This window comes from Eptatretus burgeri, chromosome 11, assembly GCF_056783735.1.
Source record: "Eptatretus burgeri isolate ZD-2024b chromosome 11, Ebu_testis_v1, whole genome shotgun sequence".
NCBI classification, from domain to species: Eukaryota; Metazoa; Chordata; class Myxini; order Myxiniformes; family Myxinidae; genus Eptatretus; species Eptatretus burgeri.
In genome coordinates this window covers 13,234,654-13,259,278 of record NC_140971.1, presented here as the reverse complement: position 1 = coordinate 13,259,278, position 24,625 = coordinate 13,234,654, and the positions used below count along the sequence as shown (strand labels likewise).

At 45.9% G+C, this 24,625-nt stretch overlaps 2 protein-coding genes across 4 annotated transcripts in view; one reads left to right on the top strand and one right to left on the bottom strand.

Moving 5' to 3' along the window:
- TRIQK (triple QxxK/R motif containing) overlaps positions 1 to 24,376 on the bottom strand; it is a 25,722-nt gene extending 1,346 nt beyond the window's left edge. Inside the window, exons 1-4 of one of the 2 annotated variants that reach the window (XM_085845252.1) lie at positions 24,290 to 24,376; positions 12,809 to 12,874; positions 8,034 to 8,119; positions 1 to 729 (exon numbers count right to left, since the gene is read on the bottom strand). The exon at positions 1 to 729 is cut by the window's left edge and continues 1,346 nt beyond it. In XM_085845252.1, coding sequence (XP_085701378.1) covers positions 613 to 729; positions 8,034 to 8,119; positions 12,809 to 12,869 — 264 coding nt within the window. In that variant the 5' untranslated portion in view covers positions 12,870 to 12,874; positions 24,290 to 24,376 and the 3' untranslated portion in view covers positions 1 to 612. Of the gene's footprint in view, positions 730 to 8,033; positions 8,120 to 12,808; positions 12,875 to 18,030; positions 18,185 to 24,289 lie in introns of those variants that run through there. The other variant, XM_085845251.1, reaches the window with a different exon arrangement.
- LOC147016529 (NTF2-related export protein 2-like) overlaps positions 17,760 to 24,625 on the top strand; it is a 28,105-nt gene continuing 21,239 nt past the window's right edge. The window contains exon 1 of one of the 2 annotated variants that reach the window (XM_085845248.1): positions 17,760 to 17,798. In XM_085845248.1, coding sequence (XP_085701374.1) covers positions 17,775 to 17,798 — 24 coding nt within the window. In that variant the 5' untranslated portion in view covers positions 17,760 to 17,774. Of the gene's footprint in view, positions 17,799 to 23,316; positions 23,558 to 24,625 lie in introns of those variants that run through there. The other variant, XM_085845250.1, reaches the window with a different exon arrangement.

Below are 24,625 nucleotides of genomic sequence, written 5' to 3'. Positions count from 1 at the left end.
AAAGAGGGAGGGAGGGAAATACTGCAACCTGCACCTAAGAAAGAGAGCACAGTTGGGAAGAGGTAAGGAGGGTAATAAATATTGTCGGTAAGGAAGGGGGAGGACATGAGATGATGACGTATCACCTGCTTGAAGCACTGGAGGGAAGAGTGGTATACACACAAAATAACGTGTATATTGAAGGGAAGAAGCAGCAAACGTTTGCTTCCCGACATCTGTGAGCAAAAAAAGACGACACTTTGCAAAAGCGATGGTAGAGCGCACCTGTACAGCTTGAATGTCCCTCAGATATAAATTGTGCACCTGTACAGCTTGAATGTCCCTCACATATAAATTTGTGCACTCAGAAGTAGACAAAGTCACAATGTCTCCAGAAGAAAAATTTAAGGCCCGAGGTGCAACTTATTGTGAGATAGATTCCACATTTATTAATATATTTTCACTGATGAATGTATTTAACGAGTCATGAGTGAGTAACAGTATTTTACAATCACTGTATTGCATTTAAAATTTCTGACAAACCAAATGACACAATGGTAAAGTTATGTCTTGGGGTACAAACAATAAAAAGTAAAAAAAAATTCTTCCAGCACAAGTCGGTGAGTATATGCTTCAAAGATCATCTTCCCAAAGTTCTTTCAGCACGACGGAGGTGGAAAAGATGTAGTAGAAGAAGAAATAAAATCCCGCCAAAATCAAGATGAACACTAATCCAATTGTTAGGTAGTCCTGCATGAAGTGAAAGATGGAGAGATTTCAGTCGCACTCAAAATCATTTTTGATACTGTGGAAAACAAGAATAACTGTAGTGTAGAGCTCTTGACTCTCGCCCCGAGCTCTTGACTGTTATAACAACCGAGGAAAACAACGTCACAATAATGTATGGTTGGTGGTACACACCGCTCGGAAAGGAGAAGTTTAACAATCATTTTTGAAGGAGCAAAAGTCATTGGTGAAAGTTACTTTGCGATGTTGCAGAATATCTGTTACTTAAGGCCCGGTCACACCTTGACGTTTTAGCCAACGTATGCCGATTTTTGAATTTTTTTTCTAAAACGCTGGCACACGTTGAATACGTTATGGGTAAGTTTTGATAACATTGAGAGCACGCTGAAAAACACTGCCATACGTCGTTGTATGCTGGCTTTAAACGTTGTACTTTTCGGTTGTCCTCAAATTTTTTCATGCTTGAAATTTCACGACATATGCCGGCGTATGACTCACACGTTCCGCTACGCTGGCCACAAGTTGTATGCACGGTCTGCGATCGTTGACAGACGTCAACACATGCTACTTGTAAGTTAATCATAAGTTGAGACACACCGAGGTAATGTTTAGCGTACCCGAAACTTATTTCTAACCTATGATTAACGTGTTGTTGGCACGTTACGCGATCGTTGCCACACATCGACAGACGTTACTTTTAAGTTACTCATAGGCTGAAAGACATCGGTATAATGGATCGTCCTTGCGTCAGCGTCCACGGCCACGGCCAGGACACTTATTTGCAGCATTCTTCAAACTTTTCTTCGGCATGACGAGGATGTTCACACTTCGATGTCTAGCTTGGCTATGATTCCAATTGTCCATCGGCAGCGTCTATTTAAAATAGTCGAGTTTGAGCGTTTTAACACGTTCAGAAGAAACGCTTCAAATTTCAAAACCCCAGCGTCAAAAAACAAAGGCGAGTGACAGCAATTTAAATCGTTCATTGTAAACAATGAAAATGGCTGAGTGGTACCGTTTAAAAGTCGTTGAGTGTAAAAAAAAATCCAATTGTTGAGCACAAGCGTCTACTTTCAATAGTGGGGTTTGAGCGATTTAGCACGTTCAATAGAAACGATTACAATTTCCGAGCGCCAGCGTCAAAAAACAAAGGCGAGTGACAGCAATTTAAATCGTTCATTGTAAACAATGAAAATGGCTGAGTGGTACCGTTTAAAAGTCGTTGAGTGTAAAAAAAATCCAATTGTTGAGCGCAAGCGTCTACTTTCAATAGTGGAGATGCAGCCATTTAAATCGTTGAGTGGCAGCCTATGAACCTACCCGTGGACACGCGGACGCAAGGAGGATCCATCATAACCCACACCCTCCCCCTCACACTCACCTACTACTGCCAACATGAACAAACTACTACTAATACTAATACTGATACTGATACTGATACTGATACGGACATCGACTCAAAAAGGAACTCGAAAACACTGTTGGGTTCCCTTTTATGAGCAGCATTTTTATATACCAATTCCCAAAACCGCTGGGAACACGTCTTTATATGGCAGTTGTAACCTAGAAACACGTTCATTTTTTTTTTTTTTGTCGACCGCAAGACGTCATTGGAATACGTCTACATACGTCGATGTGTGTTGGGACTACGTAAAGAATTGGTTCAAAGCACGTCAAACACAAGTTAGAAATAAGTTTCGCGTAAAAAAGACATTACCGCGACGTGTTTCGACTTATGAGTAGCTTATAAGTAGCCTTTGTGGACGTGTGTAAGCGTCCACATATCGTGTGTAAAACTTATCCCCATCGCATGCGGAACGTGTGTCATACGCCGAGTACGTCGTAAAATTTTGAACATGTTTAAAATTTCTTGACGTACTCTACTTACTATGACGTATGATAGCGTACTTTAGCGTTCTACTCACGTATACCAAACTTACTCATACCGTATTTGACGTGCCCCACGTTTTAGACACATTTTTCTTAGGTCGGCATACGCTGGCAAGATCGCCAAGGTGTGACCGCGATGTTGACACTTCCATTTCTACGGCAGTTATGATTCGAATCGTTGTGCGTCAGCCTTTTAATAGGCTACGTCACGACATCGTCGGCGATGCGTGCAACGCGCTATGCCGAAGTTAGACTATCGTTGGGCATCGGTTGTGTAGGCCGACAACAGGTCAGCATTCGTTGGTATAAGTTATCTATAACACAACGAAACGTTCTGTGTCCATTACTAATATGTTATGCATACGACCAACTCGTTATGAATACGTCCGAATCTTAAAAAAAAAGACATCAAAAGTTCAACGTCAGCCAGCGTTTTACATACATTTTAATACGTTGCCATCGCTGGCTAAAACGTCAAGGTGTGACCGGGCCTTTAACTACGATGATTGAATCTTTCACATATCACCTTGTATCATCAAGATGGTGCGCCCTGCCACTATGCTTGAATGTGCGATAGTTCTTGAATGAAGCTTTCCCAGACAAGTGAATGGGTTGATGTGGACCGATTACTTGACTACATTGTCCACCTTACATGTTGTCAAAGTACTGGATTACTTTTTACGGGGCGATGAGAAAACTGATGCTTCCTCATCATACCCACATTCTTTGGAAGAAATTAGGGCTACGATCACAAATGCAATTCATGAAATTACTCGAAAGCAACTGGAGAATGTTTTCAACAAGTTGGAAAATCATATTCAACAATGTGTTCCAAAAGATAGCCGGTCCTTGTCAGCCGGTCATTGTCACTGCCTGGACCCGGTGAAGATACCAGAATGAACAATTATTATGCCAGCCATATGGGCCAATGGACGATGAATTGGGGAAGCTGCCGGGAGGGGAATACACTGAATGGATGGGAATAAATAATTAAATGCCCCTCTTCAGAGCCACTACCCCCTTGGAAATAATTGTTTCATCTTTTTGGGATATAGTATAAATGCTGTGCATAATGCGAGGATGAATAGGAAAGCTTCTCGACACTTAGACGAGGAAAATGAACTGGTTGATGTATTGTATGAAGGTTAGACAAGGAGGGGAGTTGTTAAATGTCCAGCCTGATGTCCTTACCACAGATTCGATAAAAGAGTCTTACAGAAGGAAGGGAGCAGTGTTACGGACTGTAAGGGGTTGCAGTACACTCTTTGCAAGCGCCTGGATAACCACGAGTTGTCCATCTGGACAATTAGGAGTATTGTGGGAGGGACCAGCCAGCACACCCCTCCCCATCCCCTCCACTGGTCGCGCAGTGCAGTCGCGCACCTGGTCTTGGGCATTGCGAGTACAGGCATTATGCCCATCCTTGACCCACCGGGAGCAGTGGTGCTGAGGGATTATTGAATAAGGGGCACCTGCCGGGTCATGCGCTGACTGTACAGGGCCGCTGTACAAACTGTGAGAGCATAAGAATAGGCCCGAGTTGTCCACCCAAAAGAATAAAGCTTCCCCATTACTCCACCCTCTCACCTATGTCATGCATTGAAGGGACTTCCAATTGCAGTCCCACAGCATCGCCCTGGTGCAGCTGTTCTGAGTGACCGTAGACCCCCATCCCCTCTTCTTCCTCATTTAACAATGACCAGAGCTGGGCACTGTGAGTACTGCCATGGTGGCCAGCACCAACCCACCAGGGGCGAGTTTTGAGGGACCGCTTGAAGAGGGGTGCCTTCAAATATAGACCAGCTACACAAGGAGTCAGGAGAGTGGCGTCCAGATGCACTCCCAGATCATTTCAGGCTCGAGTAGAGCTCACTCAAATTGAAATTCCACTTCCGTTCAGTGCTGGGGGGAATGTCACTGACACAGCCTAGAAATATTGGGGACCATTTGGACTCTGGTGACCACCAGAGATTCACTTGAATCCAAGGGTTATAAGGGTCATGTAACTGGTCATTCGGGCACGTATACCTGACTGACTCATCGCATTCCACCTTCTGTCACGTGAGCACCCCGTAAGGAGAGAAGTAGACAAAATTTTGGATCTCGGATCTGTCTTCGGAACCCGCTGATTGTGCTTCGGCTGTTTGCACTGGGTATGTCCATTCCTTGGGGTGGCATTTCCACCGTGCCTAGTCGGTAGCTGAAATACTTGAGATCAGTGCCCTGGGAATGGTGGTAGCTGTTCTTTTGGTCATTTAAGGCAGTTGAATGTACCTCATACTATGTATCACCAGTTCCTCAAAGCCTGATAATATAAGGCATTGGTCTGGCCATTCATCCATACATCGCTCACACAAGGACAAGCTCGAAGGACTGTCGATTGGGACTGGACTGTGCCTACTTGTGACTTAAATTCCTGGGATCCAAATGTGGTTTCGTCCTTTGGGTATATCCCAGAAGTGACAATGACACCCCAAGAGCATGAATGGATGAACGAGATTCCCACCGTCCATATATGCTATCCATTGAAACCACAGCCAAGGGAACGGGCTTGGTGGAATCAGCGGAGAAAGAACAACCTTTTGAGCGTCACTCTATTGACTCTGTGAAGGGACTTGAGAGACATATAATAAGTGGGAGGTCTTCATCTCTCTCTGTCCCGTGTGCCCCAAGTGAATGGAGAAGGCCATGGTTGTTTAAGCTGTTGAGGTCCCGAGAGAGCCGAGTTATTTATCATATATTTATTTGTTACGGTCAGTAATCGCCACAGTGCGGCTGTGCTCTTCTTCATAGGGGAGAGTAAGTTAGCTTATAGACCCGTTACATGGGAAGATTGGGTTTGCATTAAGCGTCGCCATTAGCGATTCGCTGCCAAGCGCGCTCGGTTATTCCTGTCAGGGGCTTCATCGTGTCGCTGAGACGCCGATTCGCACCCAAATTAACCGGCGGATGCGAAGACCTTTTCGACCCTTACCCACCATGGGCACAACCATCTTTGAAGACCGTTGGACCTTTACATTATATTGTAAGAGGACCAGTCTTGTCATAAGGGACTAGCCCCTGTCTTGCCGGAGATAACCTCCACAGGATGAGTCTTAAGCATGAGGCGACTTGGCATGTATGCGAACCACGAGTGTGGCAATTAACTTTACATTTAACTTACTTGCCAAGATGTCGACACACTCATGCTTCCCAAAAATAATTTATAATGCTGGAAGTACGTCCCCAATCCAATAATCACAGCAATTAAAAAAAAAGTGGGTTTTAATTCTAATGAACAAGGCGAGGACCCAATAAACGTTACAAAGAAGAAAAATAACATGGTGGTAACACTTACTCCAAGACATAAACAACTACGCCAACTTAACCTAATTCTAAAAGACAATCACACTCATACAGGAGAGGTACAAGACAGTGAGAAGAGAAAAGAGAAAGAAGATGAGGGTGTGGGGGTTTGGGAGGGTAGGCCTTCCCTCTTCTTGAGGTGCCATTGATTAGTACGGTGTCTGACTCACAGGCCGGACGGAGTGAGGTGAACTGGTAAAGCACAGAGTGTAAGCTTGTTCTGTCTGCTATAAACACTGGCTGCACTGCCCGTACTCTCGCCCCGAGCTCACTCCGACTCAGGAACTCACTCGCAGACCGATTTCAACTGCTCACCCTGACCTCACTCCAACTGGAACTCAACGACTGTCTCACTAGACTAATATGACTGTCTCATGAGACTTTCCAGAATGATGCAGAACGGGCATGTCGGTCTCTTTATAAGCATTGGCGTGTGATATCACAGTGCCTGCCCTTTAGTCCTTAAGCCCTCTGCGGAACAAACCTGTCCTCTTCTCCTTACCAGCTCACCTCGCCCCTCTCCTATTGGCCATGCTCTTCACATCATCCCTCAGGTACACCATTACTGGTGCATAGGGTTATTAGTAAAATAGAGGGGGAAACGAGAGGAAATGAAAGAACATGTAGCAGATGAAAGTACAGAGGAATGGCAGGAAGATGAGAAACGACACCAGATGACCACTAATTGGGGTGATGACAAGAATATTATTCTAACATTGATTAGGAGATATATATCTAATGAATGAATCTCTCTACCTACCCCCTGAGGCATTTTCATCACACTGCCCCCCCCCCCTTTTTCTTAGACTCGTCCTGGGTCTCTCTCCTCGACAATGCAGAGGAACAGAGTGAAAATGTCTCCAGTACACTCTACTACCCACATGAGTCCGTTTCAAGGCTCATGCGGATTGTTAATTTTTGCAGATAAAGTACTTGACGTCTGCAATGAAAATACTGTTCTTCACAGATAATACTATTGTGTTTTGTTGTAATACGAGATGACCCGTGAACCCGTTGGGTTCCCATTGTGACAGCGGTTGATGAAAAAAAATATTTCAAGAAAAAAACAAAGATAGCTCCAGCGAACTATACTGCTGAGGTTGTTTGCATTGATCAAATAATCCCGAAGAGTACTTGACTGAACCGGGAATTGATTTTTTTAATAATCGTTTCGTTGCCCAATTTGAACGAAACTTGCCCGATCTTCTCCAATGGCACACCATAGGCGAATTGTGAGTAAGGTGGCCCTAAAATTTTTGTGCTATCGTGTACCATTTTGGCTGTATTTCGGGAAAATACATACATACAAGATGAGAGTTTTAGTAATATGTAGATTGTAGAAGAAGAAATTAACTACTCTACATATATAAGCTGAACTTTATTAAACTAGAAACAAGTTAAATAATTAAAAAAATATGAAAACAATGCAGTTCAAACATAGTGGCTAACAGTAATTTACACTGTGATAATGCCATCCACATTTGCAAACAACACAATAAAAGAGTTCAGATTCTATGTAGGAGGGGTAGCAATAGTTGATGAAGGCACAATACACAGTTTATGGTGGCATTAGAGCAATGGGGTTCATGGGGCAGCAAATAAAAGCAAGAGCCAGTAAAACAGTTTATTGATGATGGCAGCAGCGATGCTTTCAGCAGGCTGGTAGTAACGATGTTGAATGCTGGCTGCAAATGTTGATGGCTGGTTGTAAGTGATGGCGGGTGATCTTTGCAGAAGCAAGAGACCAGTGAGGGGGGCTTAAAGTCGCCCACCCCCCTTGGGAGGAAGCGTGGTGCACCTGAAAGCTGATGTGGGGAGGCCTTACCTGGCTTGCTCGCTGAGAGGGTGACCATCTATGATACTCAACTCTTTAGCGAGCATTTTGGGAAACAAACAGTCCAATCAAATGCCAATTAACCCCACACTCATCTCTAACAGCAGCTAACACACATTGGATGGTGTGAAGGAGAGTGAACCGAATCTACTGCAGTACAACAAACAAAAATACATTTCAAAAAATTACTTTTAACCTCACTAAGGTGGTCCTAATGACCAATTTACCCCGCTCGCACCATCTTGGAAGTCCCTGATCGTCGGAAGTTGGCCTTCTCCTTGGTTGATCGCAGGATGGGTTGAGCCTTTTTGTAGTCATGCCTTCCTGAGGAACAAGTATGGTAACAGCCTCAACTTTGCTCAATAATATATACATAGAATATTCGATAGACAACACAAAAACCAATTAAGAGTGATGAATTACAATCAATTAAAATGAAAGAATTGTGATATAAACCAAGATCATGTAAAATAAGTATGTAAAGCAATACAGGACAGAGTAATTACAGGACAGACAGACACAGATAGGACATAATTACAGGATAGACAGACACAGACATAATTACAGGACAAGCAATTACAGGACAGACAGAGTAATTATAAGTGTATAATATCATTGCTATTGCAGCGTTTTTGTATCTGTGTTTAGAGTTATCTTTTATAACAAAATAAGAAAGTGGAGCGAGTGCGAAAATAATGCCGTTCTCCAAAGAAGGCCCCCTCTCTTATTACTCCCCACTGTACCTCAACCCAGCACCACAGAGCCTTTTCTCCTCATCCGGCCCCTCCTCCAGCTATTCTGCAATCCCCCACACTCTTTCAACAACTCTCTTACCTCTCCTCCTCCTCCCTTGTCCAACTCTCTCCCTTCCCTCCCCTCCCCTGCACCCAAAGTCTCCTCCCCTCCCTCTTCCTTAACAGTGTGGACCTCAAACATCGCTCAAACCTTTCAGATCTTTCCATACAGGTTGCCACTGACAAACCAGACATAATCTGCCAAACAGAAACTTTCCTCCTTCAAGACGTCTCTGACTCCCGAGTATCTCTCCCAGGTTCCTCCCTCCTCCAGTATGACGGACCTGAGCCTCGTCCTGGTGGAGGAGTTGCTCTCTTCATCAAAGACTCTATTCCTCACTCTCCATGCACTGCCCTCACTCCCCCACACCCCCAGGAATACCTCTGGCTACGGCTTCCCCTCCACTCGCACCTCATGTTTATATGTGGACTGTACCGTCCACCACACAGTGAAGACTCCATTTACACCTCACGATCTGAAAACATGGACCAACTTCTATCTTCTCATCCGAACTCTCTCTTCCTCATATGTGGCGACTTCAATTGTCATCATGCCAGTTGGCTGGGTGTGGGTACCTCTCTCAACTGTCATGGAACTTCAGCAAAAGACTTCTGCGACTCATTGGGACTGACTCAATCGGTCAACTTCCCGAACTGGATCTCAACCAACGGTACTCCATCTCTTCTGGATCTGATTTTGACAAATTTCCCTGAAAATATCTGCTGTTCTTCCTCCGCTCCAATCAATTCTTCTGACCACGTCCTTATCAAAGTGGACATCTCTGGCTATTATTAGAGAACCACCCCAGCGCCATCGATTCTGGCATTTCACTCAGGCTGACTGGCAGGATCTCCAAGCAGCCATCAAACTTCTAGACTGGTTTCCAATCGCTACTTTCTCCAACATCAACTCATCCTGGGAATTCTTTCAAAGAAACTTGCTCTCCCTCATGCACAAATTTATCCCCTCTCGTCTTCAGCTGTCCCACCCTTCCTCCCGCCCATGGTTCACTGAAGCTTGTGGTGAGGAAGTTGTCCTGAAACAACTTGCCTTTGCCTCGTGGAAAGCAAACCCAACTGAGGGTAATCTCAGTTCTTTCCATAAAGCTCAGAACAAGTGTGTATCTACCCTCAGGAGAGCCAGAAAACAACATCTTTCTCATCTCAAGTCTGAACTTTCAAACCTCTCTCCCTCCTCCAAATCCTGGTGGCGTTTAATCAAATCTGTTTCTGGTGTACGTTCCCCCTCCATCCCCTCACTTACATCAAATGGCCGCACAGCTGATACCGCACGTGAAAAGGTTGAATGCCTAAACTCGGTGTTTGCATCAAAATCTTGTGTCCGAAACCATCGCTTTCTGTACCCACCTTACCCAGTCACACCCAGCTGTCCCTGGACTCTGTGTCCTTTTCTTCTGACAAAGTGGAGAGCTTGCTATCAAACCTTGACTCAGATTCTGCAACCGGTCCAGAAGGCATCAGCCAACGTGTCCTCAAAACCTGCTCCTCTGCTCTTGCTCACCCTCTCTCTGTTCTATTCACCCTCTCATTTGCTCAAGGTCATCTGCCATCTGCTTAGAACTGAGCAAACAATACCGCCCCACATAAAAAAGGTGCGAAAACAGATCCCTGCAACTACAGACCAATCAGCCTTCTCCCAATCATCGGCAAGGTTATGGAATCCATCATCGCTTCAGACATTAAATCCTTCCTCTTCTCCAATGGCTTGATTTCCGATCATCAATTTGGGTTCAGACCAGGTCACTCTACCCTGGATATGCTGCTTCTGCTCTCCCAACAATGGATGGAGGTCCGCAATGTCAGACATAAAATCAGAGCCATATCACTAGACGTATCGCGTGCTTTTGACACGATCTGGCACCCTGCCTTGCTCACCAAACTCTCTTCCTATGGTATTCAAGGCCATCTCCACTCATGGCTCGCAGACTTCCTCTCCTGTCGCAGTCAACGTGTGGCCCTAAATGGAGTTCTTTCATCCCCTCTTCCTGTCCAGGCTGGAGTTCCTCAAGGTAGTGTTCTGGGCCCTGTTCTTTTTCTGGTTTTCATCAATCATCTCTCCAACTCTCCGGAAAATCCTCTATATCTCTTTGCTAATGACTCCACCCTCTGCCGTACAATCTGTAATCCCTCAGACCGGCAAGCAGCAGCTTCTTCGTTCACTGCAGATCTGGATAAAATAACAAACTGGTCCAACACGTAGAACATATCTTTCAATCTGGACAAATCTCACACTCTCACTATGTCTCTCCAAAAGAGAGATTGGGACCATACTCTGTGCAGAGTGTTGGTGCTGCCAAAGCAGTCTCCTTGGCTATTGGGCACAATCCTGGACAGGTCACCACTCAGACACAGTATACCAGCATGCTGGCACTCATTTTGCCGACCTTGGAAGGATGACAGGTCGAGTTAACCCCAACTGGTGTCAATTCAACAGCTGAGTGGGATTTAAACTCAGGACACTCGGATTCAAAGCCCACCACCCTAACCATTAAGCCAACACCAGGCACTCCAAAAGGACTGTCTGGACCCCCCCCCCCCATTTACCTTCACAACAATCCTCTGTAAGAAGTCCTTTCATTCAAGCTTCTGGGTCTCACTATCTGCCATGACCTTTCCTGGGAAAGCCACATTTCCAACCTGGCCTCCAAAGCCAGTCACCGACTGGGTATACTCCGTCATGCAAAGTCCTTCTTCGGCCCACTTGAGCTACTGACCACTTACAAAGCTTTCATCCACAGCCTGATGGAGTACTGCTATCCCCTCTGGGCTGGTGCTCCTGCTTCTCACCTTTCTCGGCTTCACGCTGTGGAAACCAAGGCATTTCGGATCATTGGTATCTCCCGCGATGAGGTTGAGTCTTTCGGCGTCTCACTCACTCACCGCAGGCAGGTCAGTGGTCTTTCTGTCTTCTACCATCTGCTCTCCAGTCACGCCCCCCCCCCACCATATTTCCACAGGTCGCTCACGGTCCGCCAGCAACCCCCTTCTGGTAAAACTACCAAAATCACGAATCATTGCTCACCTTCACTCTTTTATTCCTCTTTTATCCCACATTTGGAATAAACTCCCACACTGTCTTCAATCCTATTCTTCCCTCCAGGTCTTCAAAACAGTTGTTCACCACCATCTCTTATCTTCCCCCATCCAAAACCATGATATTTTCTTCCCCCATTAATCCATCCCAAACTCACCTCCTTCAAATTCCCTGCTTTCCTTCCTGAACGTCCCTGTAGTGTCCATCTTGTATACACCGTGTTCCCCGCTCTATCCCTTTCCCTTCCACAGATCACTTAATGTCTCTGTTCTCCACTGTTTTGTCTGTCTCCTGCCCCCCCCCCCCCTTGCTGTGTGTTGTGTGTGAGCTCTCATATGATCCTCGACAATGTGGACAGAAAAAAAAAGGAACTGATAAAGCAAGGAGAGCAGATGACAGCCTTCAGCTGTTGTTCACCCTTCCATCTGCTCGTACATGATATTGTCCATCTGCCAAATTTCAACTTTTCAAAACTTATCAACCTGTCAGTTTTTCTCAATTTTGAATTTGAGATGTGCTGTGCACTACATTCTCCTGTTTATACTGGGGATCTATTCCATATAAGAAGCATAAACCCTCTGGCTGTATAATTATCCCAGCTACTTTTCTATCCGCAAGGACGGTTTCCGACGGACTGATTCTTTGCTAGTTTCTAGAGTTACAATAGTAAGGGAAAGGGTTTTGTGGGGAATAGAAATTGATGCAGCAAATGGAAATTGAGCACCAAAGTGCTCTGGGATAATTTTTGAATATGAAGGTAAGTGAACGCCTGACATCTACTGTACAAGTGTCTGAGTGTCTGAACAGGTACGTTATAACAGTTGGTTTACACAATGCACCGATTCAACTTCATGTTCAGCAAACTCGTCGTTCCAGCCTGAATGTGGATAGTTTGAATATGTATTTAGATATTTTGGTCGAATTCCATTTCACAATTGACTAATGATGTATTTGGTTTGTATTTATGTTGCTTTTCATTTCTCATATTCAGTCTAGTTTCATAAACCTGCATCCTTTTCGCCGATCATTGCCAAATGGATGGTTGAAGTAGTGACTTGATGACAAAATGCTTTCACCGGCCAGGAACCCCAGCAACAAGGATCACCGTGAGACACGACGTGGGAATATTGCAGGGATGTGTAGTTTTTATAGCATCGCCCGTACCTATCTGCTTGCGGTATTGGTTGATCGGGATCTTAGTGGCACTTCCATCTCTCCGTCCCATTATACCTGCACAAAGATGGGATGAAGGCAAACATAAATGCCCATTTTAATGTACAACTGAAGAAAAGAAAAGTGGCAAGTTACACTTAACATGATATAGCAATTCATAATGAGAACATCACTCAGTAGAGCGCATACCTCCGCCAGGCTGAACAATCTACATTCTGTATCCCACTGATAGGCCAAATTTGGATCCATAGTTGAACCAAAATCTAATCGGCTTGTTCTTGTCACCGAACCAACTCATCCACCAAGTTTTGTCAGAAGCCATCCAAAACGTGTTGAAATATCATGGCATGTATCGTCTTTGGCCCCATCTCTCAATGGTGAAGAATTACTTAACTAGAAGGGCACCCGGTCGAGCGCATACCTCCGCCATGCAATGCCTGACCCACGAGAAAATATGGGGCCAATACATTTTTGAGAAATCAAGTTATATATCATTTTTGGAGCCATCTTTCAATGGTGAAGAATCACTTTAAAAATTAAATAATTCTCTTTTCCAGATTCGGATTAAGATCTTCACCAAAATCAAATCAATTTTTCCTTGTCACACACCCAATCTTTCCACCAAGTTTTGTCCGAATCCGTCCACAACTTTTTGAGATACCGTGTTATATATCGTGTTTAGCCCCATCTCTCAATGGTGAAGAATCACTTTTAAAATTCTAGTAGTCTGATCTGGATATGGATCTTCACCAAAATCTAATCAGTTCGTCCTTATCACATACCGAACCTGTCCACAAAATTTCATCTGGATCTATCCACATCTTTTTAAGATATCCTGTACACAAACAAACAAATTTCTCGTTGAGCAAGGAATTGCCGGAATAACTTTGTCATATCTCCATGATCTCTGGAAAAAACAACAACCTGGAAATCAATTTGGTTCTTATAAGTTGATATAGTGGGGCAACTTAACTAAATATAGCATAACAATTGTGCATTTTGTGAGGAAAGCACCAAATTTGGCAACACTAGTAGCCTATCATATTATGAACAGATTTGGATATTGGGCCATCTCAAAATTTTTGATGGCAGTGGAAAATGGCTGCCACAGCCATCAGCGGCTGAATTTGAGATGGCCCAATATCCAAATCTGTTCATAATATGATAGACTACGAGTGTGCCAAATTTGGTGCTTTCCTCACAAAATGCACAATTGTTATGCTAAGTTGCCCCACTAATAGTGCTACTGTTTAATGAGTTATAGCACTTAGTTTGGTCATGATCATAACTTGGAAGTCAATCGGACATGAAATGGCGTTTTTAATCGCAATTTGAAAGTGTTGACCCGACCCCTCTGACATTCGACCCCCGGCCGCTAAGAAGGGTGTTGGTGTGACACCCTATGAGACATATGGTTGGATGCAGTATTGGAAGATGCACATTTTGGATTTGGTTTGAAGTCGATACAACCATTTTAGCGGACGTTATTGCAAAAATAAGAATTTCGGTTTTTCGGTGACCTTGACCTTGACCTTTAACCTAGATTCACCAAAAACGACAAGTGTTTAAGTTGGACCATGGCCGACGTCCGTACCCAGTTTGGTCATGATCGCTGAAACTGTGTGGCTGCTACAGGGTAAACAAACAAACAAACAGACAGACACACAGAATGACACACACAACCGACCAACATAATTGCCAAAATCCGAAGGATTCCGGCAATTAACAAACAGACAGACAGAAAGTGGTGAAAACAAAACCTCCTTCACCTTCGGTGGTGGAGATAATAAAATAAAGATTTTTAAAGATTGGAGAAAAAAAATAACTTCAGAAGTTTACTACCGTTGATGCACAGTCTTTTACACCACATAATTTAACACATTACAATAGTTATTCGTGCCCGTTGTTTGTGTCTTTGATAACATCCTTACAAAGAGCAAGTTTCCTTTGTGGAATGATTTTTTAATTTTGTTTAACTGCCAGGCAGGCAGACTAATAAAATAACCTCACCGCTCTCCGGGCACGTGCGATCGGGACAAATTGAGATCCAAAGTACTGTTAAATGGCAAAATTGTCTTCCTATTCATGTTCCGATTGGTGTTACAAAATATAACATTAAATTTTTTAAAAACTTGTTCCTCCATCATAAACTGACGGTTGTGGACAAACAAACAGACAGACAAGCCGGTAGGCGGCCATGGGTTGCCAAGCATCTGATAACCTTTGACCCCTGATCTGAGTTAATCTAGTACTAAGTATTAACGAAATTGCAATCGAATCGGTTAACCCGTGCAGGAGCAAGGGGGATTTGAATGGTCATTTTGCCCGAAAAATGCACTCATTGACCTTTGACCCCTGACCTAGCCGAGATAGGTCAATATGTCCTGAAGCAAAGTTGTAGTACCCATTGAGTACTACTAGTTCGGGCCCGTAGGTGTGTGCCAGTATGTGCAGCTTCGTTCCTTCGCTCTCGTAAACGACAACTAGATTGGGGCATTGTTTCAATTAGATCGGACCAACTGTATCACAAATGTCCATAACTTGGGAAACACCTGGGAAACATACTCAGGTCCCCAGCGTCAATTGTGACGTCATATCAAACGAAGAAGAAGAATTGTGACGCCCCCTCTCTCTCGCCCCTCCTCTCTCCCCTCCTCTCTCCCCTCCTCTCTCGCCCCTCTCTCTTGCCCCCACTCTCACCCCCCTCTCCCGTCCCCTCCTCTCTCCCCCTCTCTCTCACCCCCCCCTCTCTCCATCCCCTCTCTCGCCTACAGACACACAGACATTAATATCTTTGCCTCCATCCCCTTGGAATCTCCTCTGTTATCATAACACAGGTGAATCGTTTATTTAACACCTGAACCCCATATTCACCAGGCAGGTTCACACTTCCACTGGGATCTCATCAGGTCCCTCTGCTTTGCCATCATCATTCCTCTTTAACCGGCTGTCAAAAGTATCTTTATACTTTTCTGGAGAAGTGAAAGATTCCAGGAGTAATCTTTCAAATCCCGTGTTTAATCTTCCTTGTGTGTCCTTTAAATTGTTGTGATCCCTGTTTGCCGTGAGCATGTGATGAGGAATATAAAGAGTTATTGAGTTTAATTTAAAATGAAATAAACATGAATTGTGACGTCATTCGTGACGTCGTAGCACCGTGTCTTGTCATTGGTTTGGTAAATAAATGGCCGAAACTTGGGAACCGCTTGTCCGATTAATATCAAACCTTGAAAAGGCACATACTCAGGTCCCCAGCAATATTCCTGGCAAGTTTCAATCAGATCGGACCGGTGGTCGTCGAGAAACGGCGGTCGCATACAGACACACAGACATCAATATCAAACCTTGAAAAGGCACATACTCACGTCCCCAGCGTTGATTGTGACGTCATAGCAAACGAAGAAGAAGAAGAATTGGCATCAATCGTGCAAAAATAAATAAACAAATAAATAAACATTGTGACGTCATTCGTGACGTCATAGCACCGTGTCCTGTCATTGGTTGACAGATAAATGGCCGTAACTTGGGAACCGCTCGTCCGATTGATATCAAACCTCGAAAAGGCACATCCGCGGGTTCCCAGCAATAATCCTGGCAAGTTTCCATCAGATCGGACCGGCGGTCGTCGAGAAACGGCGGTCGCATACAGACAGACAGACACACACACATAGATTGCTGGAATTATAGATAGATGTACCTATGAACTTTCATTCATATCGGTAAATCTGTGTAGGAGCAAGGGTGCCTTGAATGGTAATTTTGCCCGAAAAATGCACTTATTGACCTTTGACCCCTGACCTACTCGAGATAGGTCACTATGCAAATGAGCAAAGTTGAAGTACTCATAACGGTCTATAAGCATGTAAAGATTCATTCGATTCGGTTCAACCGTCTTGGAGCTGGTGTACTTTGAATTTTCAGTGGGAATGCTCAATGGCCCTCGGACACCCAAGTTGAGAGGGTTACCATTTGGAAACTATATGATATAGAAAAAAATGGATGTCATATGGCGGATAGGGAATCACCTTAAGATTATGCATACCAAATCTCATCGAGTTCCATCTACTGATAACTACTCGGTATCAATTTGAATGAAAAGTACCGGAAATGCGGTGTGAAATCGGAAATCCCCAAAGTTCGAGGGGGTGCTGTGGGTGAACAAAGATATAAATCGAAAATCCGGTTCGATCGTTTGTGCACAATGTATTCCAGACGATTAGTGTGAATTTTCATGACCATCTGACCATAACCCAAGGAGGAGTAGCATTTGGCGCGAAGGCACCTCCAGCTCTCGCATATTATCGATTTTTGCCCTTTGACCCCTGACCTAAGCGAAATCGGTCAATATGTCATGAGGCAAAGTTGTAGTACTCATTGCGTGCTATGAACCTGCAAAGTTTCATTCGGATCGATGCACTCACCTGGTCGCTAGGGGGCCTTTAATTTTCGGGCATACCCCATTTGTAGGGGGTGCTGCGGGTAAACTATTCCATATATCACAAAAACCGGAATATATTAGATAGAGCATCACCTGCAGATGATGCATGCCAAATTTCATACCCCTACGTGGGATAATGGCTTTCGGAATTAATTTCGCGTGAACGGTACCGATTTTGAAGGTTTTTCGGTTGTTGCTAGGGAACCAAAGCGTCCCTAGCAACCATCACAATTTCCAAAGCACTAGGTCATAAGATGTACCTACCACCCGAGTTTGGTCAAAATCGGCCCACGTTTAATACCAATTATGCTGATGACAAACGAACAAACAGACAGAATTACTGACAATAAGGGACACCTAATTCGGCGACCAAACAGACATCAAGACTGAGGGAATCAAAGTGAGGAGCTTTGATTGATGACGTCGACGTCACGTGACCGGTTTACGTGGAGGCGGCGCGTCAACGTGAGAACCGGTAATCGGTGAAACCGACGAGATAAAGGAGTTTGTTCTGATTGAATGAGGCGAACGATACAAACTCAGGTGTGATTATAGTGCAGGTAACCAGATTGAAAAAAAAAATAAAAAATTTTTTTTTAAAAACAAACAAACTGGTTTTCCTTGGATTTCAATGATGGTTTTATTTTATTCGACATCGCACACACTCTGCGTACAACCGAATTGCATTATTAGTATACTTGTCCCTTGTCAAATAGGTTAGACACCTGCCGTCTGACGAGCGCAGAGTTTCGGAAGTACAGGTGCGGAAACGTACCTGAGGTGGTGAAGCAACGAACGTGACGTGAGCGGAGTAACTCAACTGGGAAATGAATACATGTAACGAATCGTCCGCTCACGTGGCGGACGAGTGGCGGATCGGACGGTCACTCAAGCGCTCAGTTCCGTCTCGTGGATTGATTTGTTGTTCTTTTTTTTTTTAAACGGGATTATTAAAATATAAAAAACGAGACAAACCGTAAAAAGTTATTTAATTTCATAATCGGCGTTATCCCTCGTATCACGTGATATTATAATGGGCACCATGTTGGAGTCCGAGGTGGAGGAAGGTGAGGTAGGGTCGGTGGAGGAGTAACTATTGTTTTGAACAGTCACGTGACCTATAGACGCGCGAGGTGTCACGTGATGCTATACACCGCTGTAATAGCGAACGAAGTGAGCTTAATACCTAACGCGTGCACGTGAGAGAATAGGAAACAACAACAACACAATAGCCCTGGACATTTGGAATCCGTGTCGTCAGATATGACTTTTTGCTTCCGGTTGTTGTTAAACGCTGTGCGGTGTATAAACACGATTGGGTTTTATTTCTATCTTGTGAATATTACTTAACGCGTGCACACGAGAGAATAGGAAACAACAAAAACAACACAATACCCTGGCAATTGTGAATCCTTGTCATTGCCTATGACCATTTGGCTTCCGTTTTTGTTTTGTTTCTGTGTTTTTTTTGTTTCCGGTTTTTGTCATGGGGAATGATGCATGCCGGGAGGTCATGACTGTGGTGTACTGATAGAAGATGCTTAGCAGGCAGACACGAGCGGGGGAACAGTCGAGCCGGGCTGTGTTGCACAAGCGCGAGCACGGGCGTACTTTGCCCGCGGCTCCCCTTTATTACGTATCCAGCACACGCACAAGCCGGGCGACTCCAGCATTACTACAACGCCTCAGGCGGCGCGCACACCTTATATTCCTTGCAGATACGATGACCACGACGACCCCTCCTCCCATCATCATGCCCCGCCCTGCATGCCCGCAGGCTACACCACACTCCTCCCTCCTAAAACTATGATTATTAAATGATCACCATCATAATAAGCATAAAAAGCACGAAGGACTACGGTATAATAGTAGACAAGGCACAAAAAATGAAAACAGCGAAGTATAACAGCACATCACATCATATAATGCGTGGAAGCGAGCTACTGGAGAAGCACAGCAGCACTACACAGCGAAAACGCCCCCAGGCGGCTCATGCTTACATGGCCCTCGCCGAGGTCGCGGCGACCTCCCGAGCGAGCAAACCTCCCCCGGCACCATCAAACGCCTCCGGCCCACAAGCACACCGGCCCTCCTCCCCCAGGCAGACCTGAAGCAGACAAACATTTCGAGGCCGGACCCCCGCTGTCTGGAACCCGCGGCGCCACCGCCAGACCCGACCGACCTTGGTGGGGGCGCTGAACAGCACCCTTGGCTGGAAGCAACAAACACTCCCCAACACCCCACGCACCATAATCAGTTGAGATTCCACCGCATGGCCAAAACGGCCTTGAGCGCACCCAGAGAGCCACGCCCCAGGCGCCAGGCACGTCTGACCTTGCTGAAAGCAGAGGTGGGGGTAACACCGACCAGCGCACGAGTCCCGGCTCCGAGTCGATCCCCGAGACCCCCACGGCAGTTAGACGGTAGCAATTCCATTTAAACCACACTTCAACCATAGGCTCGTTATAAATCACTACGAACATCATTTGAAACATTGCAAACTCATTTTTCCGTACAGCGCGTTCTTTTGACAAAATCCCTGCACATGACAAAGCAACTACCCGCGGCCCGGGGCAATGGAAGGCCAACCCAACCTTTTTATTCGCCACCACCGCTCCCAAAGCCACCACATCACATTGACCATAATACAAATCCCATCGATTGATCTCCACCAAACCCACTCTCACACGGGAACTGCTGGCATTTATTTCAACAACGTTAAACTGCATCACTAGAGCAAGGAAAAACAAATATGCAATGAACAGCAACCCACAACCCACATCACGAGTCCGTCTCTTGGTTGTCGACTCGATGTTGTGACTCGCGACTTCCTTTAACGCCCCGGGCTCACCGCAACCTGTTGAAGCTGCCCGAACAACACCGGCGCGCATTGCCTCACGAACGCTGCCGAAGCGCGGGAACTCATCGCGAGAGCTGATACGGCTCTCGCCGCTCCCGAACCGTACATCACCGCCGCAGGCAGCAACGAACGGCCGCTCCCGTTGCATCGACGCGGATCCCGCCGCCAGAACCTCGCCCTCGGCACTCGACGAAGGCATCGAAGAGAGCACCGGCACACCTGGAGGTACGAACCGGAGATCCAGCCCGAGGTGCGCCAGCCAGTCCCGACCCAAAAGGGCGGGCCCCTCCCCTCGCACCACGAACACCGAGAGCCGGGCGTGTCGACCTCGGTAGCGCACTGAGACGTCGGCCCTCGCAAGCGGTGCAATCGCTTCACCGGTGTACGTGTACAGCGACAAGGCCGTCTTGACCAGGCGAACACCGCGAAGACCACGAGCCGCCTGCTCACCCATGACCGACACCGCAGCCCCGGTGTCCACGCAAAACACGGTCGGCTCGCCATTCACTTCGACCTCCACCGTGAACGGCGTCGTCATCTCCGAACCAACGGAAAACAGACTCAACCGTGGTTGCATCTCCTGCTCCGGCCCGCCAGCATCGCCATGCCCCGGTTGCAGGCCGATCTCCAGGTCATTGGGGTCCTCCCGCACCTCGTCATCCAAGACCCCAACGGAGGCCCCCGCCATCCGACACACACGCTTCAAATGTCCCACCTTGTGACAATGCAAACACACGGTGTTCTTATACGGGCACATTTGTCGCAGGTGCGGACCCCCACACCCCCAGCACCCCTGGAAAGCCACTTCGCTCCCGGTGCGACCGTGCTGCGGTGCGCGCCCTCGTCCCGCACTGCCAGACGCGCGTGCGACCTGCGGCACTTGAGTCATCGCGCGGACTCCGGGCTGCACGACCTGCGGCACTTGCGCGGTCACCGCGTGGACCTCGGGATCAGCCGACATGCCCCAGCTGGAGCTACTCATTACATCCTGGCCAGCGATGGTGCGGACATCCGTGAGTGTCTGCTCGACAGACGAAGCAGTCCCGACCGCCGAGTCGAATGTGATGTCGGTCAACCGCAGGATGGCTGCTACCATCTTTGCGTCTCGCAGACCAGAAATAAAACGATCTCTGAGTCGTGCCGGACGCTCCTCTGTCGTGAACTTGCAAGGCACAGCCGAATGCTTTACTCGTGCTACGAAGTCTGCAACGCGCTCCTCGCCACCCTTAGCGAGGTGATCGAACTGGAACCGCGCGAGATGCAATGACTTCTCTGGCGCCAAGTGGGTCTTCATTTTCGCCACGATGTCCTGAAACGATAGCCCGTCATCACTGGGCTTATTTGGAGCCACCAAATCACTCAGCAGCCGGTAGTGCTCCGTTGATAGCAAGGCGAGCAAGATCGACTTGCGTTTGTCTTCATCATCTACATCATTCGCGCGGAAGTAGCAACCCAACTGTTCAGAAAACAACTCGAATTCATCTCCCCCGAAAACGGGTACGCGCCCGTGCGCCGTGCCCCGACCTTCTGCCATGCTCGTGCTGGCGAGACCCTTGGTTCCGTAGCCTGGAACCGCACGGGTTATTTGCCGCCCTGCACACGCCAATCCGAAGATCCTCGTCAGCCAACTGTGGTGTACTGGATAGAAGATGCTTCGCAGGCAGACATGAGCGGGGGAACAGTCGAGCCGGGCTGTGTTGCACAAGCGCGAGCGCGGGCGTACTTTGCCCGCGGCTCCCCTTTATTACGTATCCAGCACACGCACAAGCCGGGCGACTCCAGCATCACTACAACGCCTCAGGTGGCGCGCACACCTTATATTCCTTGCAGATACGATGACCACGACGACCTCTCCTCCCATCATCATGCCCCGCCCTGCATGCCCGCAGGCTACACCACAATGACCGGAAGTGTTTATTTATTTATTCAATTATTTTTTTCCCAAAGTTAATTTTATACTTCCGAAAGTGATTTTTTTTCATGACAGGAAGTGTTTATTTTGTATCTAACATTACCGGGAGTGATTTTGAAACTCTTTCCAGAACTTTTAATTTATTTTATTCTTGACCAGAAGTGATCGTTTATTTATTTATTTATTCAATTATTTTTTTCCCAAAGTTAATTATAATCAAGATATCTCCCGCATCATCAAAAAATATTTTTTAATCGTGATTTACATTATTTGATCGCTGATCCCGAATCCAGGCCGAAGTAACCGGAAAATGCGTCAAAATCATCAGCTGTGCGGCGCTTCCACGTACCACGGTATCGTTGGCAAGTATACAGTAGTTGTGAACCAGTTATATGACTGCAAAGTCAGAAGCGAATGTAAGAAGAATTCTACGTTCGCTTCTAGGCTTTGCCTATTCGATATTATCGCCGCTAATGGAAATCGCCTCCACCATTATCTCCGAAACTAGGCAAGCTGTTTGAATTTTGTTTGCGGGAATCAAGCCGGGCATTAGCACAGATAATTATTTATCGCAAACCTGATACATCACAATGACGTCATATTCGTTTTTATGACGTCATCATTCAGAGGACGAGAATCTTAGCTCATTTGAGCTTGTTTTCTGTGGGCGTTTGTCAAAGATGTTGTCTTCAACACCAAGGTGGCAAACCTCATTAATTACTAATTATCAGATGAAAAAAACTAATTTAATTTGGCCACATACGGTCAGTCTGGCAGGGACAATTTATATTCTTGTGGCGGCCATATTGGATATTTAGACCAAGCCAAAAATGGCAGCATTTTTCGAGGGTAACTCCCCACCAATTTTGTTTGTACCCTTCATTACTTCAGAAACCATCTTCAAACCCTACTGTTTTTAAGAATGTTACAAAGGACACAAACAACAGGCACGAATAACTAATATAATATATGTTAACCTTCATCCCGCAGTAACTTTCTGGGCAACCTCGGGTCTTTCGGAGCCCTGAGAAGGGATTTTTGTTTTTTTAGGAAAAAATGTTCTAATCATTTTATTGCAATGACAATTTTAAACAATGTGAGCATTTTATTGCAGCCAAAATTTCCCTCATCTCCACAAATCGGTTTTAAAATTTATGAAAGAATTGGGGCTTACAATATAGAATCCCCAGTAGTGTTGTTTTTCTTCAGTCTATGTGTTTTAATGCGTGGCGTATATAGAGCCTCGTAGCTCTGAAAACGCCATTAATATAACAAAAGAAGAAGAAGAAGAGAACTTCGGGGTGTATGTTTGAGTAGATTTCGCTCGGTTGGTTCTTACTTTCTCTCTGAGTAAATCCTGTTGGTACTTGGAAGTGATACTCGAAAGACGAGGGAACGTTTTTGACGGTAAAAGGGCCTGAATTCATTTTGGAGACTCCATTGACGTTCGATACACGACGTGTGTTGGTGATCGGGTTTCCGGAGCTCGGTACAGTGCGAGTGTTTCACGTTATGGCTTCGATCCCGACGGTAAATGGTTTTTTGTTTTAATGTACATTTATACGTGTGGTACTGTAATGTATTTATACTTCATTCTTCACGGATATGGTCGAAGTGATTGAAATTGTCGTAAAACTCATCGGTGACGATTATTATTATTATTATTATTATTATTATTATTATTATTATTATTATTATTATTTTCCAAGTGATTGTATCTGTGGGATGATTTAGTTGGGAAGGACTGATTACTCCAGTTCGAGGTGGAGGTTGAGCGGGAAGGTGAGGTAGGTGGAGGGTGAGGGAGGTGGAGGGTGAGGGAGGTGGAGGTTGAGGGGAGGTAGGTGGAGGGGAGGGTGAGGTAGGTGGAGGGTTAGGGTGGGGGAGGGTGAGGGAGGTGGAGGGTGAGGGAGGTGGAGGGTGAGGGAGGTGGAGGTTGAGGGGGAGGTAGCTGGAGGGTGAGGCACGACATGTTCTTTGTGCTGTGGTGAAACTGAAGGGAGTTAAAAAAAAACAAATAAAAGGGCGAGATGTAGTCATGGCAACTTGTATTATTTTCATGAACCCTCACACATGTACTTTGTTGGGAGGGAAACCAAGGGATATTAAATCCACAGACATAATATTGTTATAAATCAAGAAGCCATTTGCACACACACAGACAGCAGCCTCTGCAGTTCAGTTATTTCGATAAGTTTGTGTTTGTAGTTACGGTCCCGTCCCTCTGTCTAATGGGAATTTCATGTGTGCGCTACGACTTACTTTTATAGTCAGGTTTTTTATATCTTTAAATCTTCATCCTTCGTTTTCGCACCATCGCCATCCATTGCCCACGTGCAGCGTGTCACGTACAGGAGTGAGGTTCCCTCCGCCCACCGTGAGCTCGTCCAATCAACGGCGGCCATGAGTCGCCTGGCAACCCCTCGTCCAATCCGGAGGCGAGTACGTTCGATCCCCCGATCAAAAGTATCAATCAAAAGTATCGCCCGGAGGCGAGTACCTCAGAGCGTTTTCCCTTGACCTGTGGGGTGGGGAAGCTTGTGGCGAGCTGTCATGGAGAAGAAGAGAAGGTTCGCCGCGTCGTAAAGAAAGAGGAGA